The following is a 27,193-nucleotide window of genomic DNA, read 5'->3' on the forward strand; positions in this document are numbered from 1 at the left end:
AAACACGACTTTGAGGTAGACACCAACAATTTGGTGTCCCATATTTGTGTCCCAGATTGTTTTCCCAGATTTGAGGGCCAGTTTTCGGGGTGCGGCCCATACACGTGATGTTCGAAATAAGAAATTTAAAGTAAAAACACACCAATCAGGGAATGGGCGGCATTTATCCTACGTTCAATCGTCACTCGAGGAGTCTTCAGACACCGAGCTGGTGCTGTGCTTTGGTGCACGCTCATCCCACAAGAAGTCGTGCAGCATGTCCGCTGTCAACGCTTAGCTGTTGTTCTGCGCTTCCATAGCTTTGCAGAGCAGCTGTTCTTCCAGTTCGAAAAACTTGCAGTACTTGCCTCGGAAAGCGCACTTTTTGCAGTTTGTGTTTCTCACTGCGTCCTTTTGGTTGCACCATCGTCTGACGCATTTCTCAGCCACGTCGAATTTCCTGCCTGCCGCATGCATGCAGTGTTCGACAGCAAACTCCCAGTCGTGTAGCTAATAAGGTGCTTGTCCATCGTGCTAAAACTGTAATGCTCGGCGGCAGCATGCGAAGGCCACAACTACGGTGAACTAACAAGCTACTACCAAGCTACCACGACAACTCCAATGATTTTGACAGCCACAAAAGGCAGGAGCTGGTGATACTGATGCCGATATGGATAGTGGGAGCTTGCGGTGGAGGAAAAAGTTAACGATGATGATGCGGTCTCGAGCGCCATCCATGGGCGGAACCTGGAGGCTCCTGTGCGCATGCGTCGCCTGCACGATCAAGCACACCGTTTCTCGCAGCCGGAGCTGATCGCGGAGGCCACGGCGCGTGCATTTCAAAGGCTATTCGCACGTGGGTCATGGAGTTTGGGGGCGGCTCTTACATGAATATTATTTTTTTAAATATTTCCTTTGGGAAAACAGGGTCTGGCACTTACATGTATTTATACGGTAAGCCTGTGCGAATATTCAATAATTCGCCCTTTTTTTTTTTCATGTGATGGCCTTGTGTTTTCTAAAAATACATTATTTTTAATATGCCTGTTGTGCCGTTCCATATTTTTTTTTGTAGGCTAGAACTATTCAAAATATTCCCTTCGAAATTATTTGTAGAAAATTGCTCTTCGATTCTAATTTGCGTTGAATTGAAAAATCGCTATTCACACATGCATAGACAAATACTTTGAAATTTCGAATACAAAACATTTGGATCGAATCGAATGTCGAATGTTTTACTGTTCGACCGAATATTCGAAATTGTTGAATATTCGCATATGCCTACTTTATGTAGCACTTCTGGTTTTGACATGCTTTCTTTCAGCATCGCTTGTTGAGCCTTGGTTCGTTAACATGTAGCAGCTTATTGAATTTTACTTTTGCCTGCAGCTGTCACCAGCTTTGAGGAACCGTTTCACAGAAATCTGGTGCCCTGCAACAGCTTCGTCAGCGGACCTTGCAGCCATAGCAGACCACAACCTGGCCACCACAGTGCGCCTTGGCTCCCTGACCCTGGGTGCTGCCATGGCAGCGTTTTTGGACTGGCTGCGCTCGGATGACCTTGGTCGGCACTGTGTAGCCACAGCACGGGACATCTTGGCTTGGACAGAGCTTATCAAGCGCACCATGGGTTTGCTGAGCCCGGCAGCTGCCTACATCCACGGAGCTGTGATGACCTTTCTGGATGGCCTGGGAACAGGTAGGCCACTGGCTGGCACTCTTTTGGACCCACTGGTTGCTACTATGGCTTTGTGGCTATTGCTGGTGGATAGGTGTTTATTGTTGATGGTGCATTTTAGCTGGCTATACTTGCTGAGTAGGCCGCTGGACCACCGGTAATGTAGTAATGTTCCGCGCTTTTTAAAAATTCTGCCATGTGAAGAAAGCTAATACTAAAAGTGCCCTGGCTGGACCAGGTGCTGATCTTTTGGTGCTCTCAGTGGACTTCTATGCATGATGCCAGGTACTTCTAGGCTGGCATGTAGTGATGAGCAAAGAGAAAACCTGAATTTCTTGCAGCTATGTGTTTCCAATACAGTTATTTGCATGGCAGCGAGTTTTGCAAGGAAAAGGAAATGCAGCCAGTATAAGCCTCTATGATGCTATAGTGGTCACATTGACCGGTATAGAGCTCATTTATGGGAGAAACAAAGATCCTTTTTACTTGCGGTAATATGGGGCTGCCGTTGTGACACGAGCATTTTCACTGAAAGTGCATCCTCTGTGTTGTATGTTGGCCAAAGAAAGTTGTGCTGAACTTTGTTGAGCTTGATGACATTCTGCTTGAACTCTGATAAGATTTTGTGCAGTTTCCTGGCATTTTCGTTTGCTTAGTTATTAGGTAAACCATGAATTGGAGGAAGGTTATGGATGGGAGCTAAATAATTGGTGCTGTAATCGTAGTACTGTGCTAGTACATTGGTTACCGCATTCAGTGCTAGTGCAGTGTACAGCACTAGTGATGTGAAAAACGCTGGTTAAGTGCAAAATGCTTTTGTGGCTATAAGTTCATGGTACCGGAGATATATATTTCAGACTGTAAAGCAAGCTAAGCAGAGTGGAAAGGATAGCGAGCAGTGCTGTGGAGATGCCTTTTCTGCCGTCTGTTTATATCTGCTTTCGCAGTAACTTTTTTTGTTTTACAGCATTAGCTGTTTTTAGTTTGTTCCTAAAAAATCTGGCATCTGTGGCGCCGTCCGCATAGTCCACTGCTGGGCACCCACTGGTAAAAATCAAGGGTGTGCGAATATTCAAATTTTAAAACACGAATTCAAATATGTTTGATAATCAGTTCATATTTGATCCGAGAAATCGATGTTCAATAGTCTTTCAAATATTTGCCTGTGGTCAAACACCACAGCAACCTTTATAAATTCGATAGTGGCAAAACCGTAGTATCCGGACAAATTATCCAAAAATCGAGTTCAAGGGGGGACGCTACCCTTTCTTTTGTATCTTGATATATCTGAATGAAACCACAATATCTGGGCAAATTAGCTGATAATCGAGTTAAAAATTCCTGGAAGCCAATACAGAGGTCCTATTCCCTTTCTTCTCCGCCGTTTATCATGCGGACCGACCGCATCCCGACGTCGCAAGGCTTCACCTCGTGAGATTTCCCCAAGTGGGCTTTCCCACATATCACCCGTGCTGCGAACAAGATGGCTGACGGCCCGCCTCGAGCAATCGTTACGCGAAATGGCGATTTTTTTTAATCTTTCGGTAATACGTTACATATCTAATGCCTACAACCGATGAATACGTCCTTTCTCCTTCATAACTCTCCGAGCGTGACTTCCGCCATCCCGTTTTGTAAACTACGCTATGCGGTAAAGCCTACTTGCGGAATGCCGCGGGAGCCTCCTGAAGGGGCGCGTTGAGTAGTCATAATAGGGCAAGCGATCCTGTTAAAATCTCACTTATTGCATGGTGCATTGTAACCTGCACACCTCTTTAGCGGGCGTAATGGCAGGCGTGGCAACAATCGGAAGGCCTCTATCGCTAGGGCAAAAAATTGCCTGGCAACGTAGTTTCGGTTTCTGAGCTTCACCGCTGCCCTGCGGCAACTTCAAATGTCGGCCTGCGCATTCGCCGATAGTCCAACCCCAGCTCCGTGAAGTTTATTTCTTTTTCCTTTTTAGAAACCGCCTCGCCTCTCCAACGCCAGTGTGTTTTCCCCGGCCCCTTGCTTGCTTTTGTGTTGTTCTTCCAGCACTCCAAAACTGGTGGCTCGTCATGCGCTTACATGTGTTAGCGCGATGGAGCCGCCTCATAAGGCCTTACTGCATCTTCAGCATTTTCAGCAGCATTTTTTTTTTTCGGGGGGGGGGGGGGGGGGGGCAATTTCATTAACAGAGGTATTTGGATGAACCTGGCATTTCTTCCGGTCCCTTGAACTCCGAATGAATGAGGTTAAATAGTCATCATGTTATTTTTTGTTGCCAATCTTGTCATTTTATGAATTTTGTTTTGCATGACCTCATTATAGTTTGGATACTGTTATGCTGTCTAATCAAGTAGTATACATGTGCACATCATGTTTTTTTATGCGGTACTGAGGCAGTCTAGTTTTGTTTATTCTAGTTGCAAAGACCATACACTATTTTGAAAAAAATAAGGGCAACAACGTTTGCTTGCTCATCGTTTTGTGAAATTTTTTTTATACTGAACAGATATTCGATATTCGAAGCCATTTTTTCTTCATATTCGTATTCGATTCGTATTCGAAAATTTTAATATTCGCACACCCCTAATAAAAACATGAAAATATGACTAGCAGTTCCAGTTGTAGTGTTGGCAGGTTCAGGATTGGAAGCCATCGCTTGAAACTTTTGTTGTGTCACTGGCATGGCGCCAAGTTTGTCCTGACCAGCAGCACGCTGTGCCTCTGCCGCCCCGATCTCCTCTGGCGTCAGGAAATGCATTTCCAAGTGAACTGTGGACCACGCGCTCTCACACTTTGGGGCAAATGTGAGACAGTAGCTGAAGGCCGTGGTAGTTGAGGTTGGGGGCCTTGGGGCACCAAAGACGCTTGAAACGACGCATTCTTGTGCCAATGAAGTGGAAGATATGTCATTGGAAGCGGCGACGCAGCCGTCTTGTAGCGATGTGGTAGAAGCTAAGCTGCTGGTAGCGTTGATGCAGTCATTGGCGGTGCACTTCACCACACAGACAAACTTCAAACAGCGCTTCCATGCTCAAAAGATGTGTAGCATCTTGACTCTTTTGCTGCCACAAGAAGGACCCCTGGATTCCACGGAACCCAGTTTGAGAACCGCTGCAGTATACAGTAGTGAACAAAAAGATATGATATTTCAGTTTTTTGAATTTTTTTAGATTTTACTGGTTTGAAATTTGTGCACGATTTTAACGGGGCAACAATGTCAACATTTTACACAACAGCAACTAATTTTTATTAGAATTTTAAGCGGCAATTTGTTCCCACAGTAAATTTATTTAAGGTCTGCTTTCTGCATTGCAGAGGTATCAGCGATTATATGGTTTCCTTATTACAAAATGAGGCAGAATGTTTTTTGGCAGTAACCTAAAGCGTCAGTACTTCACACGCTTGACTTTTCTGGCGATCACTGGTTTACTCCTCCGAACCATGGAGTTTAGGAAGCTGTCAGAGAATGTCCAGTCCATGTCTTGCACGTCTGCTGCAGCTTCTCAACTTTCTGCTCGGCACTGCTGGCCTTTTGTCCCTCCAATGATGTGTGATGCCTATCCAAATGTATTCTCTTGAAATATTCTCAGTAGCCCGGTTTTTTGCCACTCCATATGGTCAAGGATGTAGCTATAGCCCACTGTACTCTTGTTCGTCCAATTTTTAAAATGCATAGAAGAGTGCTTTGGGTTGTAATTTTGTTGGAACACATATCCAAATTCCAGATTCCTGCATGCCTATGAAAGCATAACCTTTTCAAGAATGCTCTGAGCAACCTCTTCGCTCATGGTACCTTGAATTCATTCAAGCCGACAAACTCCACGAGCGGAGAATCATCCCCATGCTTTTACGTTCTCGTCTTCATGGTTTAACCTGGGAGGTATTTAACTAGGTCCATATAAATTGCATTTGTGGTGATGTATAGTACAACGAAACCCATCGTTCCCACAGAGCAAGAACTTCAGTTCAATTCATCTAATGAAATCACTTTTTTCCATCCGTGACATCTCCACACTGGGTATTCTTTTGCGTACATCATTCTGGAGTGAGTGAGTAATAACTTTATTGAGTGCCCGGCAGGGTATAGCGCGACCGAACCTAGGTCTCTCATGTGGGGACGTCGAGATCTTGTCTCTTCGCCACCTCGAGGGCCTTCTGAACGGCCCAGAGTAGGTCGTTGAGGCTGGAGTTGTGCAGAGCGGTGGACTACCTCGATGAGAGGGTTTCGGGGTTAACACCAGTTAGGTGTGCCTTACACTCCCAGAGTATGTGTTTAAGTGTGGCTACGTCTATCTTGCAGACTTTTCACGTGTTGGTGTTATATATTTCGGGGTAGATCATGTTGTATTGCCGTGAATTCGCTTACATGTTCGTTTGTAATTGCTTCCAGGTGACTGCCTGAGCTCTGCATAGTTTGTTGCTAGGTCGAGGGAAGGCCCGGTGGGTCAGGTAGAAGGCTTTGTTAATTCATTGAAGCTCGTCAACATATCTCTCCCCCTGTCTTCGCATCATTCTGGAAACCCAATTCTTTTTCACAGATGTGCAGGGCTGGAGGTTGGGCCTGTCGTTAAGTTCAGCACAAGATGCCTCACAGTCCATGGAGTTACTGTGTGAGGTCCAGTGTCAGTGGTGCTGTCAGGTGTGACTGTGGGGCACTGTGGTATAAACGTTTGGAGACGAAGGTGGCGCGGGGGCGTGAGGATCGGCGGCAAGACATGTGCGTGGTGTATGGTGGTTGGTGTGAGTAGGGAGGTCCGTCGCGGCGGGTATATAAGAGCGTGGCATGCGCACAATCGGTGCGTGAACTGCGGCACGCGAAGAAGACCGGCATGGAGAAGTGTGGAATGGGGGACTTCTGTCTAGCGAATAAACCTTGAGGTCTAACAGCTGTAGAGCCTGATAACAGGACCAAAACATTGGAAATGTTGATAAAAGTCAGTCTAGAGTTTTTTAGGCTCTCGTGGATAATGTCTTTCTCAAAAACTTGATTTGTCGTTCTGGCAGGTCTTCTGCAAAGATACAAAAACCAAACCTCCTCTGAGCCTATATTTCCTCAAAACTTGTGATATCACAGACTGCACTACTGAAACCTAGTGAAAGCTGATGGTGTTTCATCCCATAGTTGTGGCCGCGGATAACTTCCATTTGAACACTCTTGAGGACGTTACGCTAACCTCACACTCAGCCCACTGCTTATAAAAATATGCAGTAATACATATAAGTGTACAATATGTCACCTGAAAATAACAGCAGGTTAATAGTAACTTAGAACAAATGGAAAATATATGCAATGCGATGTGCCCATGAAAGGGCAAAAATTAGAAACGACTTGAAGGCATATTGTTATGCCCCCAACAACTCCTAATGGCAAAAGAGCGCATTATTGCATTATGATATATTCAGTAATAACAAATAGGTCTTTTATATCTGTGATATTTTCAATTTAGCAAAAAAAAAAAGAGAAAATATTTATCTTTTTGTGCACTACTGTACATTTCTGTGCACATCATGTTTTTTATATGGTGCTGAGTCTGTCTAGTTTTGTTTATTTCAGCTGCAAAAACTATACATTGTTTTAAAAAAATATAAGGGCAGCAATATTTGCCTGGCTGTTTTCTTCTGAATTTTTTTTTGTACTGAACAGATATTCGATATTTGATTCGATATTCGAAGCCATTTTTTCTTCAGATTCGTATTCAATTCTTATTTGAAAATATTCTTATTTGTACGCTCGTAGTAAAAATTCATTTCACCCATGAACCGGGCACCTCCCACCAAGCACTTCTCGCATACGAGGCAGATGCTTTAACTCCTAGGCCCCTGCTGCAGTGGCCTAGTTGTTACGGTTTTAGATGCTCTTAGCATTTTTCTCAGTTATGCGCCTTTTGCATTGGCATCCACAAGCTCACTCGCAGGCACCTCTGACATACTAGCCCAATGCCTCTCAAATATCAGCCTGATGCTATTATACCACTTCTGAAGTGGCCTAATGGTTGAGCATCACTATAATATATTGACTCTAATGTTTCTCCATTCCTGCACAGTCAGAATTCAGCTAACGCTAGGTCATTAGTTTTACAGACTCGTAAATGTTCTAAAATTTTATTTCTCTTTTCATTGAGCAACTGCATGTAGCCGGCTGTACCAAAAGTCTTGATGGCTGATTGTAAGTGTTTATCTTTTTTTTTATCAGGCACTACAAGCACTGAAGAGAGCAGTGCAGTTGCTGCCTTACGAAAGCGGGCTCTTGAGATGCTGGCTAATCAGCTGAGGTGCCAGCTGGCAGACAGCGGAATCCCAGATGATGCTTGGGAAGCCCTCCACGAAGCCGATGTGACTGTTGTTCAAGATGCCGTTGGATTGCGCCTGGGTCCATTCCTTCTGCCATCAGGTATGATGCTTCTCTTCAGCCCGAAACCCTATGCAAGCAAGGTGCAGAGTTGTAGGTTTTACATGTTTGTACAGAATTACTGAGTGGTCAGTGTTAAATGTGTGACATCTCTTGCTATTTGCTGCAGGGCAAAGTTATTAGGTGCTGAAGTAGAAGATAACATGTTATTGTGAGAACAGGCTGTGACCCTCGTTGTTTTGAGGGATTCAAGATGACAGGCTGTGAGCACACTTGGGGATACAATGCTGCTTCTGGAGCCATTTTCTGCGCTTCTTCAAAAATTCACCAGTGCCACAAGGTTCAGTTTAGTGAAACAAGGAGCATGTGAAATTTGGGGGAAAACATTATGTGTGTTTTTGTTATCGGCACAATTGTTTTGCGTTGTACTGTATTTCTTCTAACTCTAAAACATATGGGCACAGATGAGTGTACAGGTTTTCCCTTAAGGTAGGAGCGGATCAGAACTAACTTTTTGTTTCTTGGAAGAAAGGAGTGAAATTTGGCACACGTGCTGCACATTGCAGTGAAGAGACAAATATAAAATTTCATAAAGCTATCTTCATTAGTTTTTGTTTTATAAAAATTTACAAGTTCGTTGCTTGTGGTAAGCCTGGCACAGTAACAAAATGTGGTAGTGAGCCGGGAATACTTTGCATGTTTGCCCAAATGTCTAATCTACACAAAGACAGTGTGATTTTTTTTTAGTTTTTTGCTGAACATGACATGCACGTCACTGTGCTTCACTGCATAAAGCTATGTTAATAATTATGAAATAATAAAATAATGGAAAAGTAAATAAATTTCAAGACTGTCTTTAAGTGCAGCACAGTTTATGGATCACAGCAAAACAAACCGGATCAAAATCGGTTCAGCCACTTTTGTGCTATGCTTTCCGCGAGTGAGGTAATCGACAAAAAAAAAGACACAATTGAGAAAACGGGCTGCAAAGTTTTGCAAGCACTGCAGATTTATTAGAAAGCACCAGAGCTGTAATATTTTGCATCATTGCTGTCAGGCATCTTCTTGCACCTTCGCCTCTTTGTTTGGTGGGCTTTGGATGCCTTCTTCAGGTGTTCTTGGTCCTTTTCTTGAGCCCTCTGGACGGCAAGGGCACCATGATGTACTCCCAAGGTGGCACACATTTCCGAGTAGGCTCTTTGGCTCCCTGAATTGTACTTCACGACTGCTTCATTTACTTCCCGATGGAGGCAAAATTTTAGTGGCCCGTGTACTGTGCGATGTCAATGCAGGTTAAAGAACCCTAGGTGGTTGAAATTTCCGGAGCCGTTCATTACGGCGTCTCTCATAGCCTGAGTCGCTTTGGGACGTTAAACACTGTTCAGTGTTTACATCGCGACAAGAACTGTTAAGAACTTCGTGAAGAACTGTTCTGTGTTTACATCGCGACAAGTTGTGCAAATCTTCTAACCATGCAGTACTAGAATATAGCAGGCTTCATTGGTTGCTATGGATGACATGGGAAATGTCTGCACTTTATGCTGCCTGTTTACCTCTGCATGTCATGTACTGTGCCGTGGCATGTTGCACTTTGGCTCATTCCTGCGGGCTCTATTAAATGCCTGCTTTATTTGTTTAACATGCATATTCTTTTTTGATATCATTTACATAGTCTTGACAGCAGTGCAGCGATGGCGTAGAGGTAGAGCGTCCACCTTGCGTGCAAGAGGAGGAGGTTTTCAAGAAGGAAGTTATAGAGTTAGCCGAATTGAATGGCAACATGGCCGCTCAGCGCCAGTCTGGCATTTCAGAAAATAGCGTACAGTATTGGCGCAGACAAAAAAAATAAGCTGTTTCGCGGATTCTTTATTTCACATCCATAGCATTTGCTACTTTCTGCAGCATAAAATTAGGGGCCTTAGCAGTGGCTCTCTCAGGTCTAGTGATAAGACCTCTGTAACTGCTTGTGCTTGCTTCTTGGTTTTCTGCTTTTGAACTTGTTTAGGTTTTTCCTATTGCCTGTGCCTGTTGCGCTGCTCTGTGGAAAATTCCCCACACCAGACCTTGTTGTGTAGGTCCTCTGGGATCGTGCCCCCTGGATCAGGCCCACTACAGCCTACAGGCCCGCACACCTCGTGTCAATGCGCTGCGGTTGGTGCGAGCCCTGCAGCTGGAGAAACCAATTCTTTTGGAAGGCCCACCTGGTGTGGGCAAGACCAGCCTGGTGACTGCGCTGGCCAGGGCCACAGGAAACCAACTCACCCGTATCAACCTCTCTGAACAGACGGTAGGTACTCTTATTTGGCCGCTTCTAGCTCTCCAGCATTGTCTCTTTCATTGGGTTGAGAAGGTAAACTGGAACTGACGCCTGCAGTTGGTCAGACTCATAGGCATCTTCACCATCGCTGTCAGGCTCCTCGAGTTATCTCCGTCTGCTCCATTGACTTCCATGGTTCTTAACCTGCATGTAGCAATGTCGTCGTCTGCGGTTACGAAGTCGCGAGCCAAAGCTTGAGTTGCCAGGCTATCCTAGCTTTCAGTCGTGAAATTCTCATCGGGCTCTTATTTCCCATCAGAGCTGCATTAGGTCCCATGTTAAATCCACACTTTTGAAAACAATTCGAGATTGTGCCTGCGGTCACATTGTCCCACAATATGGCTAGGAAGTGCACTGCGTCTGACGGACTTATCCGCAAATTCACTTCTTTGTGCTCTATTTCTGCCAGAAGACGCCTCACTAAAAGTCCTTTGAAGTGATGCTTAACATTGCGAATGATTTCCGCATCTAGTGGCTGCAGATGGCTAGTAGTGTTCGCTGGCAGAAACCTGACTGCGACATCGTTGATGGTCATTTGCTTTGGATGGGCAGAACACCGGTCGACGAAAAGCAAAATCATTCGGTTTTTGGATGCTGTTTTGCGGTCCAAGTTTGTGAGGAACGCTTGGGCAGCTTCCGTCTGTATCAAGTTTGAGCAGACCACGTTGCACTCAGCGGAACGCACACGGCAGCGAAGAATAAGGGAAATGGCTGGCTGCAGCCAGCGGCAGCAGCCTCCCAGGCAGCTTCCAGCAGCTGGTAAGACAACTTTTTCGATAGGCCAATGAGCTGCCTGCAAACGGGTGACGTAGCCCTGTCAGGCATGTGGCTCGCCTTGACTCATCAGGTTGCTACAGACAACGCGTTGTTACAAGCGCGCGCCCATTGAGACCGGCGAAAGAGAGGCGGGGGTAGAGAGGGCCAGGGGCGGCGGCCGGTACCCTCTCCCCCTCTACGCAGGCCTGCTTGTTTGTGCGGGTGGTTGGTCGCACGTTCATATCATCCGCGCCGGCTTGAAAAATTGTTCGTACAATCCCGAATCGTAATGCGTTCTGTACAATGAGACCATCCGAGACAGTTTCGAAATTGGTATCGCGAAATTCGGATCAACCGTAATCGTATCATTCTACTGTAGTACATCGATGCAAAAAAGAAAAAAAAAGGCTCAATAAAAAATTATTTTTGGTGCATGGCTACATAGTCTAATGATTTAAAAGTGCAATAATCAAAGGGCTTGGCATAGCAACATTGAAGGTGTGACTATCAGGCACTGATAAACTTTGCAATATCGTAAATTTCTGAAGTTTGGTTGAACAATTGTGCCTTGACAGTTGCAAACAATGCACCTCCAGCTTCCCTTAGCATATAAAATTATATCTCTGCCTGCCCCAGATGCCGCGATATCGACATATCAAGAGCCTGGTGTCTAAAATTTTCAGGTCATTGAATTGACTGCTCCTGCACATATTCAGCCCACATGAAAATTTAAATTTAACATATAGTCAAAATACTGATTTCTGGCGGGAAAAAATTGGTAGAGACCGAGGATAACAGCTGTTGATTCCAAAAATGTCCCTTTTAGAAAATCGATTTTTGAGTCATTTTTTCTTTATTTCTTTCCTTCTTTCTTTCTTTGGCCGCCACGGTGGCTGCGTGGTTATGGTGCTCAGCTGCTGGCCCGAAAGACGTGTGTCGATCCCGGCCGTGGCAGTCGCATTTTGATGGAGGCGTAATGCTGGAGGCCTGTGTACTGTGTGATGTCAGTGCATGTTAAGGGGGGATGAGGGTCTTGAAAACTTTTTTTTTATTTCTTAACATATCTTCCTGAAAATTGGCATGCAGATATATCTTTGAATGCTAATCCCAAATATATATTCAGATTTTATATATCTCATCTAGAAATGAAGATATGGCAAAATAATTTATGCCACTGAGGTCTTTTCTTACGGGCCATTATGGTGGTTTCTTAATTAAAAAAACTAGTTTTAAAGTAATGCTGTCATTCTTAAGGGCCCATTGCACATCCTAAAGCTAAAGAAATTTTTAAAAAGTCATCACATAGGTCATGAATGAATAACAAAGTAGGAAAGAAAAAAACAATGTGGGAGTAATTAGCTTAGATCTGACCTAATTGCTAGTCTATTGGGTTTAATGAAAATTGGAAAGCTTTAGGATGTAGCTGAGGTGTTGCTGAAAAAAATGATACCTACTTCAATAAAATCAGTCGATGCAAACATTATGAAAAGTTCCGTAAGGCAAAGGCATTTGATCGAAAAAGCAAAGCTGAGAAAATTGCATTCAAAGTTTTGCTTACTCTGCCATTTTTGTTTACTGATCATATGGAAAAATTTAATGCTTTAGCATGCCGCCCAGTCATTGCTGAACACAATAACACCAAATTTACAGAAATCTGTTCATGTAAAGATTATGAAAACCTCTGTATTGCATTGGCACTTGACAAAAAAAAAGCTCCGAAAATCACTTGCTATTTTCTTTGAATCTGCCACACATTCACAAAAGTCCTGGGCAGTAGTCATGGGTGCTGTCAGGCTTGTGCTTCTTGGCCATCCTCTTCTTCACCTTTTCAGCATTGGTGTGACCCTTATCAGACCTGCACAGCCTCTGTTTATCTTTTTCAAGGCTCCTACCAATGAGGCAGCTCCCAGGCCTGTAACCAAGCTGTGCTGCAACAGCTCTGCTGGTTGTTGCCATTCCTTGGTTGAAGCAAGAAACTGCTTCTTGTGAGGTTAAAAACAGGACAGTGAGGAGTGTCTAATGCGAATGTTCAAATGTTCAAGCTTCAGCTTAGAGCGCACAACGTCTTGGCGCTCTGCCAAGTTCGCCGAGCGCGCCCCCCCCCCCCCCCCCCCCCCCCCGAGCTCTCCTCAAAATATATATATATTTAAAAAAAAACAAATGACGTTATCAGCGGCGGCAGCGGCTTGGCGCGCTGCCAAGGTCCGCGCTGCGCGTGCTTGTCGAAGCGTTGAGCACGCGAGCTCGGTTCAGCCGCGTCCGTCGGCACGAAGCGGCGTGCGCAAACGCCGAAGTCGACGTTAGGCTTAGGTCAGCCGGCTCGGCCGCTTCCGACGACACGGAATTCGAAGCGGCTTGCAGCGTATCAAAAGTCGATATTTTCCACGGGCTTAGTCCAGGCACATCCACCGGCACTGCAGAGACTTGCGGTAACGCCGAAGTTGACGGCGATCGGCATTGTCCAGCCGCGTCCACCGGCGATGCTGGCGTCAACAGGGTTTGTTCAGCCGCGTCCACCGGCGAAGCTGTTGTTGGCGAGCTCAGTCCAGCCGCATCCACCGAGGGTACAGCAGCTTGCGGCATCACCGAAGCTGCAGTTCTCGACGTTTGCAGCGCTCTACTTATTCCATGCGCGTCTCTTTTTTCCGACTGCTTTTCGCGTGCTTGCTTTCAAGCGCGCGTCTCGGGCCACCGTGACACACGGAACAAAGACACCAGGCAGGCAAATACACGCAAAAGCACGAAATTCGGGGCTAAAAGAAGCGATTCAATAGCCAAAATGTCTACAATAACGATAAGGAAAACGGCAGAACGAAAAATACTAGGAAACAAAGAGGAGCGCGAAAAATGACGGGCGTGCAGGCGAAAGCAGACGACGGGAAGGAGCCGAACAACGCGGCCGCGGGGGCCAAAGCAAGCGTCACGGCCAATCAGAGGGCTGCGCCTCGAGGAGCGCCCGTTTTACCCAATCGGCGGCCGTCTCGCGACGCTTTCCCCCCTTGCGAACGGGTGCTGATAGCTCCGCTGTGCGAGGGTCTACAGCTTGCCGTAAGGCGCCAAATTGGAGAGCGGGAAACCAGCTTTCAAACGAGACCAAGATGGCGCCGATCGGTTCGCGTCGCGCGGAGCTACGGCAGCTTGAAAATGGGGCAAACCTTCGCGCTTGGCGTTCAATTTCGGCTCACCGACGTTTCTAAATTGCCGTTTTTTTCATACTTTGAGTTGGAATTCAGCTAAAATATTTTGTAGAGGCATAGTTGGGACATTAAGACTTCAAAATCGCAATTTTTGAAAATTGCCATTTTTGACCATTTTTCGCGATTTCAAGACCCGCGTCCCCCCTTAAAGAACCCTAGGCAGCTGAAATTTCGGGAGCCTGTCACTACGGCATCCCATATAGCTTGAGTTTCTTTGGGACTTTAAACACAGATAAACCCATAAGCTGATTTTTTGGTCCCAAAGATTAGTGCCCCCCCCCCCCATAAGTGAACATGTGCGAATACTAAAAATTTCAAATATGATTTGGTAAAAACAGCATCAAATATCTAATTTCTTTTGAGTTTGAAAAAGATAAATATTTTGAAAAAGATAAATCGGAAAATGTCCTTATTTGTCTAAAATAGTACAGCGTAGAGGTAGAGCGTCCGCCTTACGTGCAAGAGGACTGGAGATCGAATCCCAGTGCCGTGCAATTCTTCACCGGTTTGAAAAAAAAACAAACTCCGCATGCCGATGGAACCAGGCCTGGGCTACGGCCCGATCTCGGTTACCAGAACCGACAACGGACTCCCTCACCAGAACAGGATTTGGCCACCCTTGTGTAGTACTTGGCCGCATCCTACTATGAACAAACCAATTACAACAGCTGTATCTCACCAGTACTCACCTATGGGGCAGAAACGTGGAGGCTACGAAGGTTTAGCTTAAGTTATGGAAAGCCATGGAAATAAAAATGATAGGTGTAACGTTAAAGTGACCGGAAGCGAGCAGAGTGGATCAGGGAACAAACATGCATTAATGACAACCCAATCGAAATCAGGAGGAAGAAATGGGCTTGGGCAGGGCACGTAATGCGGAAACAAGATAACTGCTGGTCCTTAAGGGTAACGGAGTGGATCCCAAGAGGAGGCAAGTGTAGCAGGGGGCGGCAGTAGGTTAGGTTGGCGGATGAGGTTAGGAAGCTTGCTGCCATAGGGTGGATGCAGCTGTCAAAGGACAGGGTTAATTGGAGAGACATGGGAGAGGCCTGTGCCCTGCAGTGGGTGTAGTCAGGCTGATGACGATGATGATGATACTTACTCGTGTAATTTGCGCTCGTGCCTAATTTGTGCATCCCCAACTTTTCACCCAAATTTTTGAAAAAAAAAAGTTTACTTGCATATTTTGTGCTCTCTGCTGTGCCATACCACCAGCATGTATGTGGGAGTGTGCAAGGCAGGCATGAGGAGATCGACGTGGCTGTGTCGCTGCGTGTGGTTGCGAAAATTGTGAGTGGCAAGGGCATGACTCGTGCATCATTTACACAGCTCGCTCACACTGGCGGTCGCTTTCCTGGACAAAGAGTTGTGCGCACCCGACTCCGAAGCTGCCGAACCGTTTGCTGTTCGGTTTGCCGCTAGTCGGCCGGGCTCCATGAGAGGGCGCCATTTTATCACCCGTTTGCTCCTGTGCCTCCCACTGCTAGCTTTGCGATTGCATTGCTGAGTGCTTATCGCTTGAGCGCACACGTGCCGTCATGCATTCCCGCTGGCAACTATATAACGTGGGGTGGGGCGGGAGGGGTATTCGTCTTTATTTGGAGTCGACTTTTTTGTTGGCCACCGAGGGGTGCCAATTTGGGTTGTCTACTTATAACTGGCACTACATAGTATATATTGCATGTTATGACCGTTGTAGAGCCCCCAACAAGTGGGGGCTCGTCCAGGCGAACAAGCTATAGCATCGACCGATGGCATCCCATCAGCGCAAGATGATTTCCTCCTGCCACCTTTCCTGGTCCAGCAACTGTAACCAGCCTGGACGCCTGGAAACTCGGTGCTCGAGAAACGGCCAAGAGTAGAGGTTGACCTGGCAAACACCTATGCAGCTTCACTGCAAGTTCTGGCGACTGAAAGTTCTACCATCCACGGTGGAGGCCCTCTTGCACGGATTAAGGAGGAGAGGCCGTAAGGGACTGGTACAGGTCACTGGACTATGGGACAGGAGTTTCATGGGGTCTGCTGAGAGGGGGCGTGGCGTGCGGGTGGCATGGGGCTGTGGGGGAAGTGCACAGCAAGTCGGAGAAGAGAAGTGGGACATATCGAGTGTGCATGGTGTGTGATGATGTGTGCCTGTCGAGGCTCGCGACTGTGTGACCTGACGAGAGATGAGACCAGATGAGGAAATAAACATGACCTAACCGCTACCAGCCAGCGGCTTGGGTGGCCACCGCAGTGGTAGCGGCTGTCAGCCACATGTAAGCAAGCCAAGCCTAGCTGTGCGTCATTTAAGACATTGGTTGGCATGACGCTCGTCTTCTTTCCTTTCTTTTTAGAAGGCTTCGTGCTATTCTGGTGCAGTTGTGCATTCCCCTCGCTTCTGTCTAGATGGTTTTTACTCTGCACCGAAAATGTGCATTGATCACGAGCTGCTTGTCGTTTATGTGGTGAAGCCTCCTTACATGGATGCCACAGCATGTGAGGATGCTCTACCACCACCGCGTCACACCTGCCGCAGAACGCCTTATACTATATGACGTAGTTTTGCATTGATATTCCCGACAGTTGGCATGCAGTGCAGCATGACAGAATTGAAAATATCGTTATTTCGGCATAGTTTCCTCTCAAAAGCAGGTGACCATTGCTAATTTTTTAAATCAATTAAATGAGTGGCATTGCAGAGGTTTTGTTTTTAAAGCTTTTTTGCAGCTGTTTGATGGTTCGATCTTTGAATAATTCAGACTTTTTTTCTGGTCTGTTTAGGTCCCAGTTAATGCAGTTTTACTCTATTTGGAAACCAGTGCAGGAAACCGCGCAACGCAACTAGTTTAAGACATCTGGTTGAGTAAATGTATCAATGCCTTTTACCTGTATTTTATGTTCCTTAAGCTTTCCGCTTTGTTTGCATAGAAAAATAGTTCCAAAATACTCGTTGTGTGTATAGATATTCATGAGGCAAACTGCGTTTAGACTTTGGTCTTATTGGAATAAGGTGCACTTCTGATAATTCAAGCAGGAATTTCTGGTTCCTTGAAGTTTTGATTAATTAGAGTGTACTGTAATTCGACAGTATAAATCTGTGAAATGAGATTGCATGTTCAATGTGGGAACAAATTTATTGTTGAGAAACACGGCATTTCTGGGACAGAAACACATATATGTGAAATATCTTGCACAATACAAACATTTCGATGAACATTCGTGTAAGGAACAATATAAACTTGCTTTTGTTTGGCACAGAACATTTTTTCTTTACACTGCCAGTTACACAAATATACCCATTGCTGCAAAATGTTTCAAAACAGTCGAGCAACTATGCCAGGATGCTGAGGTGTCCCTTTTACAATGGGAGATGAGCCAGCTTATTACATAAAGCGGACATCTGTAACACTTTTCACATCTTTTAATTAGTCCACAACATGTAGCAGGAATAGAGTAATGAAAAGATCAACATTCCTTGCCTTTTACAAGACCATCATCTAAACGCCATGCAACAGTCAGCTCGGGAAGGGATCCCAACGTACGAGTTGTAGCTCTCACAGCTCACGAACATTTTGCGCAGTGCTAAAAATTTTTTAAGCATAGCATGTCTCTCTTCAGTGTTTCCTGCTCTACAAAATGTGCACAATTGTGCCATGATGTCAACTCGCATGTTATTGATGCTGCTAGAGCAATTAGTTGTGGCACTGCAGTTATGTTTGCATCATTGAATAGTACTACATTGTAACAGAGTTGACAGATTTCAGGGGCATCGGTATTAATTAGACATGACGACAGTTTAGTTTGAATTCGGGCTGTTTGTAAATGCAGGACATTTCTGACCTGTTTGGAGCTGACCTGCCTGTGGAGGGCCAAGCAGTGGGGCAGTTTGCCTGGCGAGATGGACCACTGCTGCGAGCCCTCCGAGAGGGTCACTGGGTCTTGCTGGATGAAGTAAGCCTATTCTTCATACAAAACGCATACTGGGAATTGAAGTGACTTTTTACACTATTTTTTTCCTGTTTGTCAGTATTCCTTCACAAATGGGAGTCGTCTGAAGGGAGACTTAGTGGGTGAAAACTGTCATAATGTAGTGGATTGAGTTTTTGTTGAAGATCTTGTTTTTAACTCCAAAAAAGCAAGTTCGTGCAGGTAAATCTTCTTGCTTGCACAGTAGTGCATGGACACTCTTATTTTGGGAGCATATAACACATACCTAAGGTCATTTTGCTCGAATGTCGTATTTTGTCAATACAGCTGTGGACATTTCAGTGCACAGGTCCTAACATGGATCTTTTGCATGTTATAAAAAGCAGCTGGTAATGACAGTGGCACGCTGCTAAAATTGCAGCAACTGATGTAGTGGCACTGGAATAGCAAAACATGTCTTGATGTACATGCGCAGTTTCTTTGCTTTGACATTCTATCCTGAATCTGCATTTTGTGCAGCACGGGCATTTGAGACACTAACTGAAAAACTGATGATGTTTTTTTCTCAGTTACTTTCATTCTCTTTAGCGCATGTCATGTATGCAAACTTGACCTTGTTCCTTGGGGCACATCAGACTAATACCCCTGTCACACGGCCAGTTTCAATCACCCTCGGGTCGAGGGTCTTCGAGATTCTCAATCGCCATCGAACTCGCCGCTGCTACACGGCAAATCTCAATGGCCATTGAAATGGTTCTCGTGTCTTACGCCACAGATGAGTGGCGCCACAATCGCTACTTTGGATTTTGCAAAAATAACAAAAATAGTTGATAAATGTATACTAAATGCTGAAATACAGGCATACGCGAAAGTCGTTAAAAACCCTTTTAGTTGCACGTACGCGACGTACATATGCATACACTGCTGTAGCCACTTTAATACAAGACGAGCCAAAACCAAGCCAGTCCAACTGCGTCGGAGCGCTGCTTCGTCAGGCTTAAGACCGGGGAAATCGCCATCATATCTGAAAAACAAGAGCTATTTTTCTCTTGAAACTTTATGCGAGAGTAAGAATGGGCAAATCAAAGGCGAATACAACAGCTTAGAGCACGATATTGCTTTGAGGGATTAGCGACGAAGCTGTTATCGCTGTGAAGCGGGCGGGCAGGGTGCCGCCATGTTGTCAACGTTAAGTACGCAAGCAACGCAAAGACTGCAATGCAAAATGAATGCGCTTAATGCGCTTAAAACCAGTCTAATATAATTTTAAAATAATTTTACAGGCTGCTTACATTAAATTTTATGCGAATAATGTTTGTTCATGTTTTTTCACCGTGAATGTGTCGTGTACGAAAGTGCGCTTGGCGCCGCTCGGAGCAACGCTAGCAACCTTGGGCAGCGCTCGAAGGCCCTCGAAATCTCGATGGAGTTCTGCGCTACTCCGTTGACTCGATAGGCTATTGACTCGATCGCCATTGAAACTGCCCGTGTGGCAGCGCTCGATCGCCTTTGAGTCGATAGACTATCGGTTCGAGGGCCCTCGAAATGCCCGTGTGACAGGGGTATAAACTTGTATTCCCATGCTATCCCTTTCAGCACCTGCCATATCTTCCACTATGAATCAATTTGTTACATAGTCTGTCAAAGATCTGGTAGTCTTAATCAGTTCATTGGGGGGTACTTGCACTTACTGAAAGAAAAGATTTGTAGTCCCAATTTCTCTACAATTAAAAAAAATGGGAGGATAAAAGGTCCTCATTTATCCTTCACAGCCGTTGGCAGGTACACTTTGACCAATGGTATCAAAGCCTTCTTCATACAGTAATACCTTGTTATAACGAAATCGCTTTACTAGAAATATCACTTTATTCGAAATTTCTTCCGGTCCCGACCCAAACGCATGCATTTTAAGCCGCATTACTTGAAGCACACGAAGAGCTTGACCAGCTTAGAGCAAAGTTGCGAGTGGAGGCATCGCCGCCATGGCGGCGACCCTTTGCACATGCAGTGTCAAATTAATACTGCCGACGAATTAAACTCATGCAGGCATAGAACAGGCCACAAAAGCACCAAACCCACGACCGATGGCCTGCCTAGTAACGGGTACCAAGCGAGTGCCAAGTGTCCCCAGCTCAGCGGGGCCAAATTCCATGGTGCAGCGCACTCGAACCGTTAATCTCGGTCGGAAGCGCATCGCTGGTGTCCCTCGGGATAGAATCCAGATGAAAATAAAGTTTTCCTCATGCTTTGCGATGCCAGAAAACCACGGTGTCTTGGATGCGGAAAAGTGGCGGGTCATGCTCGATTCGCGCCATACGACTAGACAAAGGTCTAAATGCGTGGTAGGGTCATTGAATTTTGTTGTTAGACATTTGTCAATGGCGCGGACGTGACGCTACACGAACACTGACATTCGAACCGTAGAATTAGCACAGTGTCGTTGACAACAGTGTGCCAAAAACTCGTTTTGAAAACTTCACGGCTGCACACCTCGGGGAAAAAAATTGCCCAGTGATCATGCAAAGCCCCTACTGCAAAACTGTTCAGTTTTCACGATTGTGCAGTGTAATCGTTTTTTGAGTACAGCAAAGGCTACCTCAGACTCAAGCAACATTTTTGGCGCTTTCCAACGCGATGCTCTTGCAGTCTTCCGTAACCCCTGCACCCCCCTATAAATGTTGCCAGTGCCGCCCCCCCCACCCCAAAAGTGTCTGGACACAGCTAGGTACAGATAGGCAGCTGCGCATTTGTGTCCGCTCTCCCACTACTCTTTCCTCCCCACCCCCCTTCTTTTCAATCGACACGCAGGTAGTGGGAGGCTCAGCCTTCAGTGGACCAACACCCCCTAGACTAAGTAGGCAGGCCCCTGTCACTTGCCCTTCCTCTTTCTTCCCGCAACCCCAACTCTCTTTTTCTTCTCTCCTCTTTCACTCGCCAGTCTGCTAGCCGTTTGGACGGCAGATACTCCTCTCACTCGCCACCTCGCTGCCAGTTTGACGTTGCGGCTAACCCGCCATTGCAACCGCCCCCATCACCAGCGCGCATTGACAAGGAAAGCGAGGTGCCCTGATGGCATTTTGAAGCTTCTGCCTTCTGCGTCGCCCGCTGCGTGCATTTGGATCCGTGCTACAAGCCGTGTGACAGCGTGTTATTCGGAGTGCTTCGTTAGGCGTGCCTCGCGTGTGCTTTTTTTGGTCTGCAGTGATAAATGGCTCTGTCAGTCTCTGGTGAAAGTGTCTGACTTTGGAGCAGGAAGTTTTGCTGATAAAAGAAGTGGAAAACGCGGCCAGCAGAAAACTGGCATCGTGAAGGAATTCGGCATACCGCTGTCTACTTTATCAATTGTATTGAAAAACAGAGAAGCTGTGCTGGATGGCTTTGAAAAGAGCTTCTCGGCGAAGAGAAAAAGGAATCGCGATTCGAAATATCCGCAAGTGGAAGGTGCACTGCTACAGTGGCTGAAGAATGCCAGGAGTGCAAATCTCCCCGCTCATGGACCTGCTCTTACTGCAAAAGCCGAAGCTCTCGCCCTCCAAATGGGCCATAAAGATTTCAAGTGCAGCAATGGCCGGCTTGAACGGTCCAAAAAACGACACGGCGTGACCTCGAAGTCGATCGTTGGCGAAAGTGCAGCCGTGAACCGTGACACTAGACGTATGGCGCCAACATGTATGTATGTACGCATGTATGTAGACAGACGAAAAGTATGTAGACAGAAGTCTACAATCTAGATGAGGCAGCATTTTTCTACGAGATGCTACTGAATCGCATGTTCACTTCCCCTGGCGCATCCTCATTCGGAGGAAAACAGAGCAAGGAGCGTGTCCCAGTGCTGTTTGGTGCCAATTCAACAGGCGACGACAAGCTTTCCTTGTTGATACTGAGGAAGGCAGAGAAGCTGCGGTGCTTCCGAAATGCAGCAATTCTCAAGGAATGCATCTACAGAAGCAACAAGCGAGCATGAATGACTGCAGCTATTTTCTAAGACTACGTGCGCCTTATGGATAGACAGTTCTGCAAGTGCTTTTCGTAATTGACAATTGTCCAAGCCACAAGAAGATCGACACCCTGACAGCAATCACTGTGGAATTTTTTCCTGCAAACACGACCGCGGTACTGCAACCGGTGGATCTGGGCATCATTGAGACTACCCGGAAGCTGTACCGCAAGGCTCTTTTGCAGTGCATTCTTACAGCATATGACGCCAGCAAGAGGTACGACATTGATTTGCTTGGTTCGATCCATTTGCAAAAATTCATGGAAAGAACTATCACCTTCGAAAGTTGCCAACTGCTTTGCGCATGCCGGCTTTTCCCGCGCCGTCGTCAGCGGTCCTGACGTTGACAGGACTTGCAGCGATTTGTACGAGGCTGTTTATAAAATTGCTGGCCAAGAGGTAGAAGGAGACTGCGAGATATTCGCGTTGGCTGAGGCTGCTGCTCCCGTGGTTGCTCCGGCGACGGATGCGGATATAATTGACACTGTTGGTGGTCCCGACGAGGACGAAGAGCCGGCAGACGAAGAGCCACATGAAGTGCCAACTTTGGTGCAGATGCGTGAGTATCTACGCCTCCTGCAAAACACGGTTGAATGCATGGGCGGCGACCACGGCCTCTTGCAATGCTTGGGCAAGTTAGAGCAGGGGTTGCTCGCCCCCGTTATGAACTTGAAACAGGCAAAACTCACTGCCTTCTTTTCACCTGAATAAAGTTTTGCTTCACTGAATACATCGTATTTTGACTTCCTCGCAGTTGTGACACAATTAAATCTCGACTGTTTTAGCTTTTTTTCGAGCGGTCGCTTATAACAAATTTTTTAGTCATCCCGCTGACTTCGTTATAACGAGGGATTACTGTACTTCCTTGCACCGCCGAGTTTTACCATGTCGGAAATTGTTTTCCCCACCTAATGCATTGCGTTGGTCGCAGCTCAACCTGGCCTCCCAGAGCGTCCTTGAAGGGCTCAATGCCTGCCTTGACCACCGGGGTGAAGTGTTTGTGCCCGAGCTGAACCGCAGCTTCATGGTTGGCCGCTCACGGTTTTTCGGCTGCCAGAACCCACACCGGCAAGGTGGAGCACGACGTGGCTTGCCCCGCTCATTCCTCAACCGCTTTGTCCAACTGGGCCTGGAGCCTCTGAACAGGGATGACCTGCTGACCCTGGTGCAGTACTTGCATCCTGCACTGCCCGAAGACACACTCAGTTGCATGGTGCTTTTCAATGAAAAGGTGAGTGCCTGCTGTGGGCTTTTCCTGATGGATTCTGGGAACTGCTGCGTACACTCACAGTGTGATGGAATTGTCTACAGGACATGTGGGAAACAGAAAAAGCACCAAGCTTTCTGACGGCAATATCTGTGGGAACTTTCTGATAAGTGCTAGTGAGTTTCAGGCAGAGAAGCGTATATCATTGCAGGTGGCTCTGCAATTGCCACTCTAGGCACCGTTTTCTAATTTTGTGTCATCACGTGAAGGCCTTGCAGATGGGCACTGTTTAATGCACCTAGCCATCACATGGCATTTGTTAGTGTATCCAACTGGAATCGGGAACAACATGCTCCTGTAAAGCTGATGTTAATGGTGTGTATTTGTGCTATATGCATGCATTGCTGTCAGCCAAGTGAATTTTTGGCTGTGACTGATGGGATGTGGTCTCGTCTCGAGGTTTTTCAATAAAGCATAGTATGCAGTGCCTTTTGTTGCCACTACATGCAGTGTTTCAAAATAAACGTCCCATGCAGCAAGAAAGCATAACTATGGCATCAAAGCTTTCTCAGATTGCCGTAACATGAACACTTCTAATTCTAAATTGGATTGCTAATGAGGTCCACATGCGGCACTGCTGCATTTCATTGCTCGATCCTGATTGACAAGTTGGCTTCCAAGTGCCAGGTGATGCTGTTTGCACCTGCAGTGTGTACAGGGAAAGCTTGATAATTCGAACCTCATTAATTCAAATTCCTGGATAATTCAAACCGTAAGACTTGATCTGTCCACGCTCCATAGGTGTGTATGTAAAACATAGCCCTTTAATTCGAACTTGAATGGGTTGCGCCACCGATAATCCGAAATACAAGCTGCTGCACCTGGGTGGCCCGCACACGTGGTGAGCCAAGGAACGCTTCCATGAGGCTGTGCCTCCTCTTGGAGAAGATGAGGAGAGGGAAAAAAATGGCATAGAAGGTCATTTGTGCGGAGTGGAGTGATGCAGATTAAATGGGCAAAAGTGGGAACCAGACTCGTTGCAGCTTCTGGAGCACTCCGAATCTAAAACCAGGCGGTCATGCAGGAAACCGAGACTTTCGTGAAATGAGCAATTTGGAGTTCTCGCTGATGTTTGCTGTGTGTCTTTGTCTCGGTTTTGCAGTGCCCTTTGTGCCATGTCCTGTGCAATTAAAGGCAGCCATGGCGGTCAGCTTACACAGTGTGCCCCGGTGTAGTGATTTAGAAATGTCGTCCGTTTGACAAAATGCTTTAAGCAGTTTGCGACTTGAGGTCGGAAGCCTGGAAAATAGGGAGACATATGTGCAGCTCTACTGGCGACTTTCGCTTTTCGACCGAAACGGTCACGCAGCCTCCGCAACTTGCAAGTGTGACTTTGCAAGCCCTGTATCTAGGTTGGAAAAAAGCGGCAGCTGCGGGACGGTCGCACACTGCTAAATAATTTTAGCCACATGACCTCATGCTTATAGGCGGCTGCACGGCCTTTGTGACTCCGGTGTGGCTCTCCGTTCCACAAGTTCGGATGCGCCGAATGCCGCCTGCCTCTGCTTCAGTTTTAAAGGCGAAGTACAGGCCTTCCGATAAGTTTGGGCTTTAGAACAGAAGATTTTGGCCGTTGCCTTCTGGGAAGAAAAGAAGATGATGACGGAATATTTTAGAACAATAAAATATGGTAATTTTACCACCTGACTGCTTCTTGCATAGTACCGCATATTCTGCTCACTTTCGTTAGTTCGAAGTTCGGTTAATTCGAACTGCGGCGGCATTCACTTGGAGTTTGAATTAACAAGCTTTTAGTGTATGAGCGCAAGGGTAGCAGCAGGAGTTCCGTAACTCAGATAAAAAATCTTGATTGCACTGCCAGGACCAACTTGTTGTCGAGCTCAATCACAGCTGAAATTGCCCACATAGCAATGCAAATCTGCATCGAGTTCAGTCCTTGATCAGGATCACTTGTTGCAGTGCATTGTACGCTGATAACTACTTTGCAACCCTGCCCCCCACCCTTCTAGTTGGCTGACCAAGTGCAGCACCACAGGCTCTGGGCTGTTTCTGGAAGCCCCTGGGAGTTCAACCTGCGTGACATTTCCCGCTGGGCCTGCCTCATGGAGCGAGGTCCGCCAGAGCCGGGAGCCCATGTCGGACTTGTCTATGCTGCGCGCATGCGGACCTCCGAAGATCGCAGCAGGGTCAGTGCCAAGGATGGTGTGCCATCGTGATGAGCACTGTGCTTTAAAACAGTGTCAAAGCAAAGTTAACAGTCTCATGTTGATGCCCGGGGTGCGTATGACTGTAGAATGCTGTCATGGTTTTCTGGCATTCTGGTTTGGAATGACGGCCACTGTCATCGAGCAGAATTGTTAAATGTTTTCCTTCTGCTCTATTGCGTTTATCAGCAATGAATATCAAGGCATGCCTTTGTTTTCACCTTACTCTCGTAACATAGAATGTGGATTTCCCCACCCTGACATCTCGACTCATATTTAGGTCTCCGAGGCTTGTTGACAGACACTGCATAACTTGCTATGCACCTGTCCTTTCATGGAAACAACCATAGCCGTGCGTTCTGCAGGGGCTAGAGCTGGCGTCATCTGGCCAATAGTCACTAAATAAGAAAAAATATGAGTTTTTTTATCTGCACTTCAATAATGTGGGTGCCGCACAGTAATGCCAAAGCGTGTGGCACTTTAGCTTAGAGTGGGGCCATGCTACGATGGCAGATTTTGACAGCTGCTGCACTTGTGATCTTTTCATTTATTTTTGTTTTATTGTAATAGCGTTGTTTCAGCGATGATGGCCTTGATTCTTGCCGCTATATACAGTGAGACCTCATTATAGCGAACAGGTTAAAAATTGTAAAACAGTTCGATACAGCTGAAATTTGTAGTATACAGTTTTGCCATAAACTTGCCCTGGAGGAGCACAATTCAACCAGCGAAAGACACCAACTGGGAGATACTTTTTTGAAAAGATTTAGTGCCCTATTGAAGCCCTTTGGGATGATTTCGGAGACCGCAAAAAACCGAGGACTAAACGCCAGTTAGGAGGGCTTTTCTACACAGCACCACACCATGCAGGGGCAGGTCAAACACCAGCTAGGGTGTCTTTCCCTTATTACAGAGGTGCCTGGTGAAAAAAATGGGATGCCAGAAAGAAAGCTATCGCCATTTTTACCACCTGTGCTCTATAGCAGCCGACGTGAACACAGGATAGCTACTGGAAAGCTACAACCAACCATGTCACTGGTTCTGAACACCAGTGCTGGATGCGAGAGGCGCAAAGAGGTGCCGACTGCCTGGCTACCAGTTGTTCACGGCACTATATCATTTGTGGTGCTTTCGGCGAATGCTAAATAAAGTGTGAACTGCGACACAAACACTTGTCATGCCGCCACTAGTCACCCATGTAGTGAGGCAAACCCTGCCACCTGCCATCCCAGTGGGCACAGCTTGATGCTTGGCTGTTGGATATATTCGTTTCGTGGAAAACCACGTTCAATATATTGCATGTTTGTTAAAAATATTGAGAAACAGTTCGATATAGGCAATAATTTATAATATTTGTGTTCCTTATATCAAAGTTTGGCTTACCATCAAAGCATTTCACACCAAGACTTGCTCATTTTCCCACACTACTGCCACACTCTTACACTGTGACAGTAATGGGTGTTGACATTTTCATGGGCTATGTGTCCTTTTCATGAAAATCGCTGTTTAGAAGGCATGCAAAGTATGTCTTGGTAAATTTACTAATCAAACATGCTGCTATTCTTCAGATGCCTCATATGTCTGTATGACT

General features: G+C 46.2%; 1 protein-coding gene across 1 annotated transcript in view; it reads left to right on the forward strand.

Annotated features, from left to right (window-relative positions):
* LOC144098391 (midasin) overlaps window positions 1–27,193 on the forward strand; it is a 215,597-nt gene that overhangs the window by 66,010 nt on the left and 122,394 nt on the right. Inside the window, exons 22-27 of the mRNA XM_077630990.1 lie at window positions 1,369–1,678; window positions 7,839–8,036; window positions 10,070–10,281; window positions 18,075–18,197; window positions 23,102–23,401; window positions 25,408–25,584. Of these exons, the coding sequence (XP_077487116.1) occupies window positions 1,369–1,678; window positions 7,839–8,036; window positions 10,070–10,281; window positions 18,075–18,197; window positions 23,102–23,401; window positions 25,408–25,584 (1,320 nt within the window). The remainder of the gene's footprint in view (window positions 1–1,368; window positions 1,679–7,838; window positions 8,037–10,069; window positions 10,282–18,074; window positions 18,198–23,101; window positions 23,402–25,407; window positions 25,585–27,193) is intronic.

Source organism: Amblyomma americanum, chromosome 7 (genome assembly GCF_052857255.1).
Source record: "Amblyomma americanum isolate KBUSLIRL-KWMA chromosome 7, ASM5285725v1, whole genome shotgun sequence".
NCBI classification, from domain to species: Eukaryota; Metazoa; Arthropoda; class Arachnida; order Ixodida; family Ixodidae; genus Amblyomma; species Amblyomma americanum.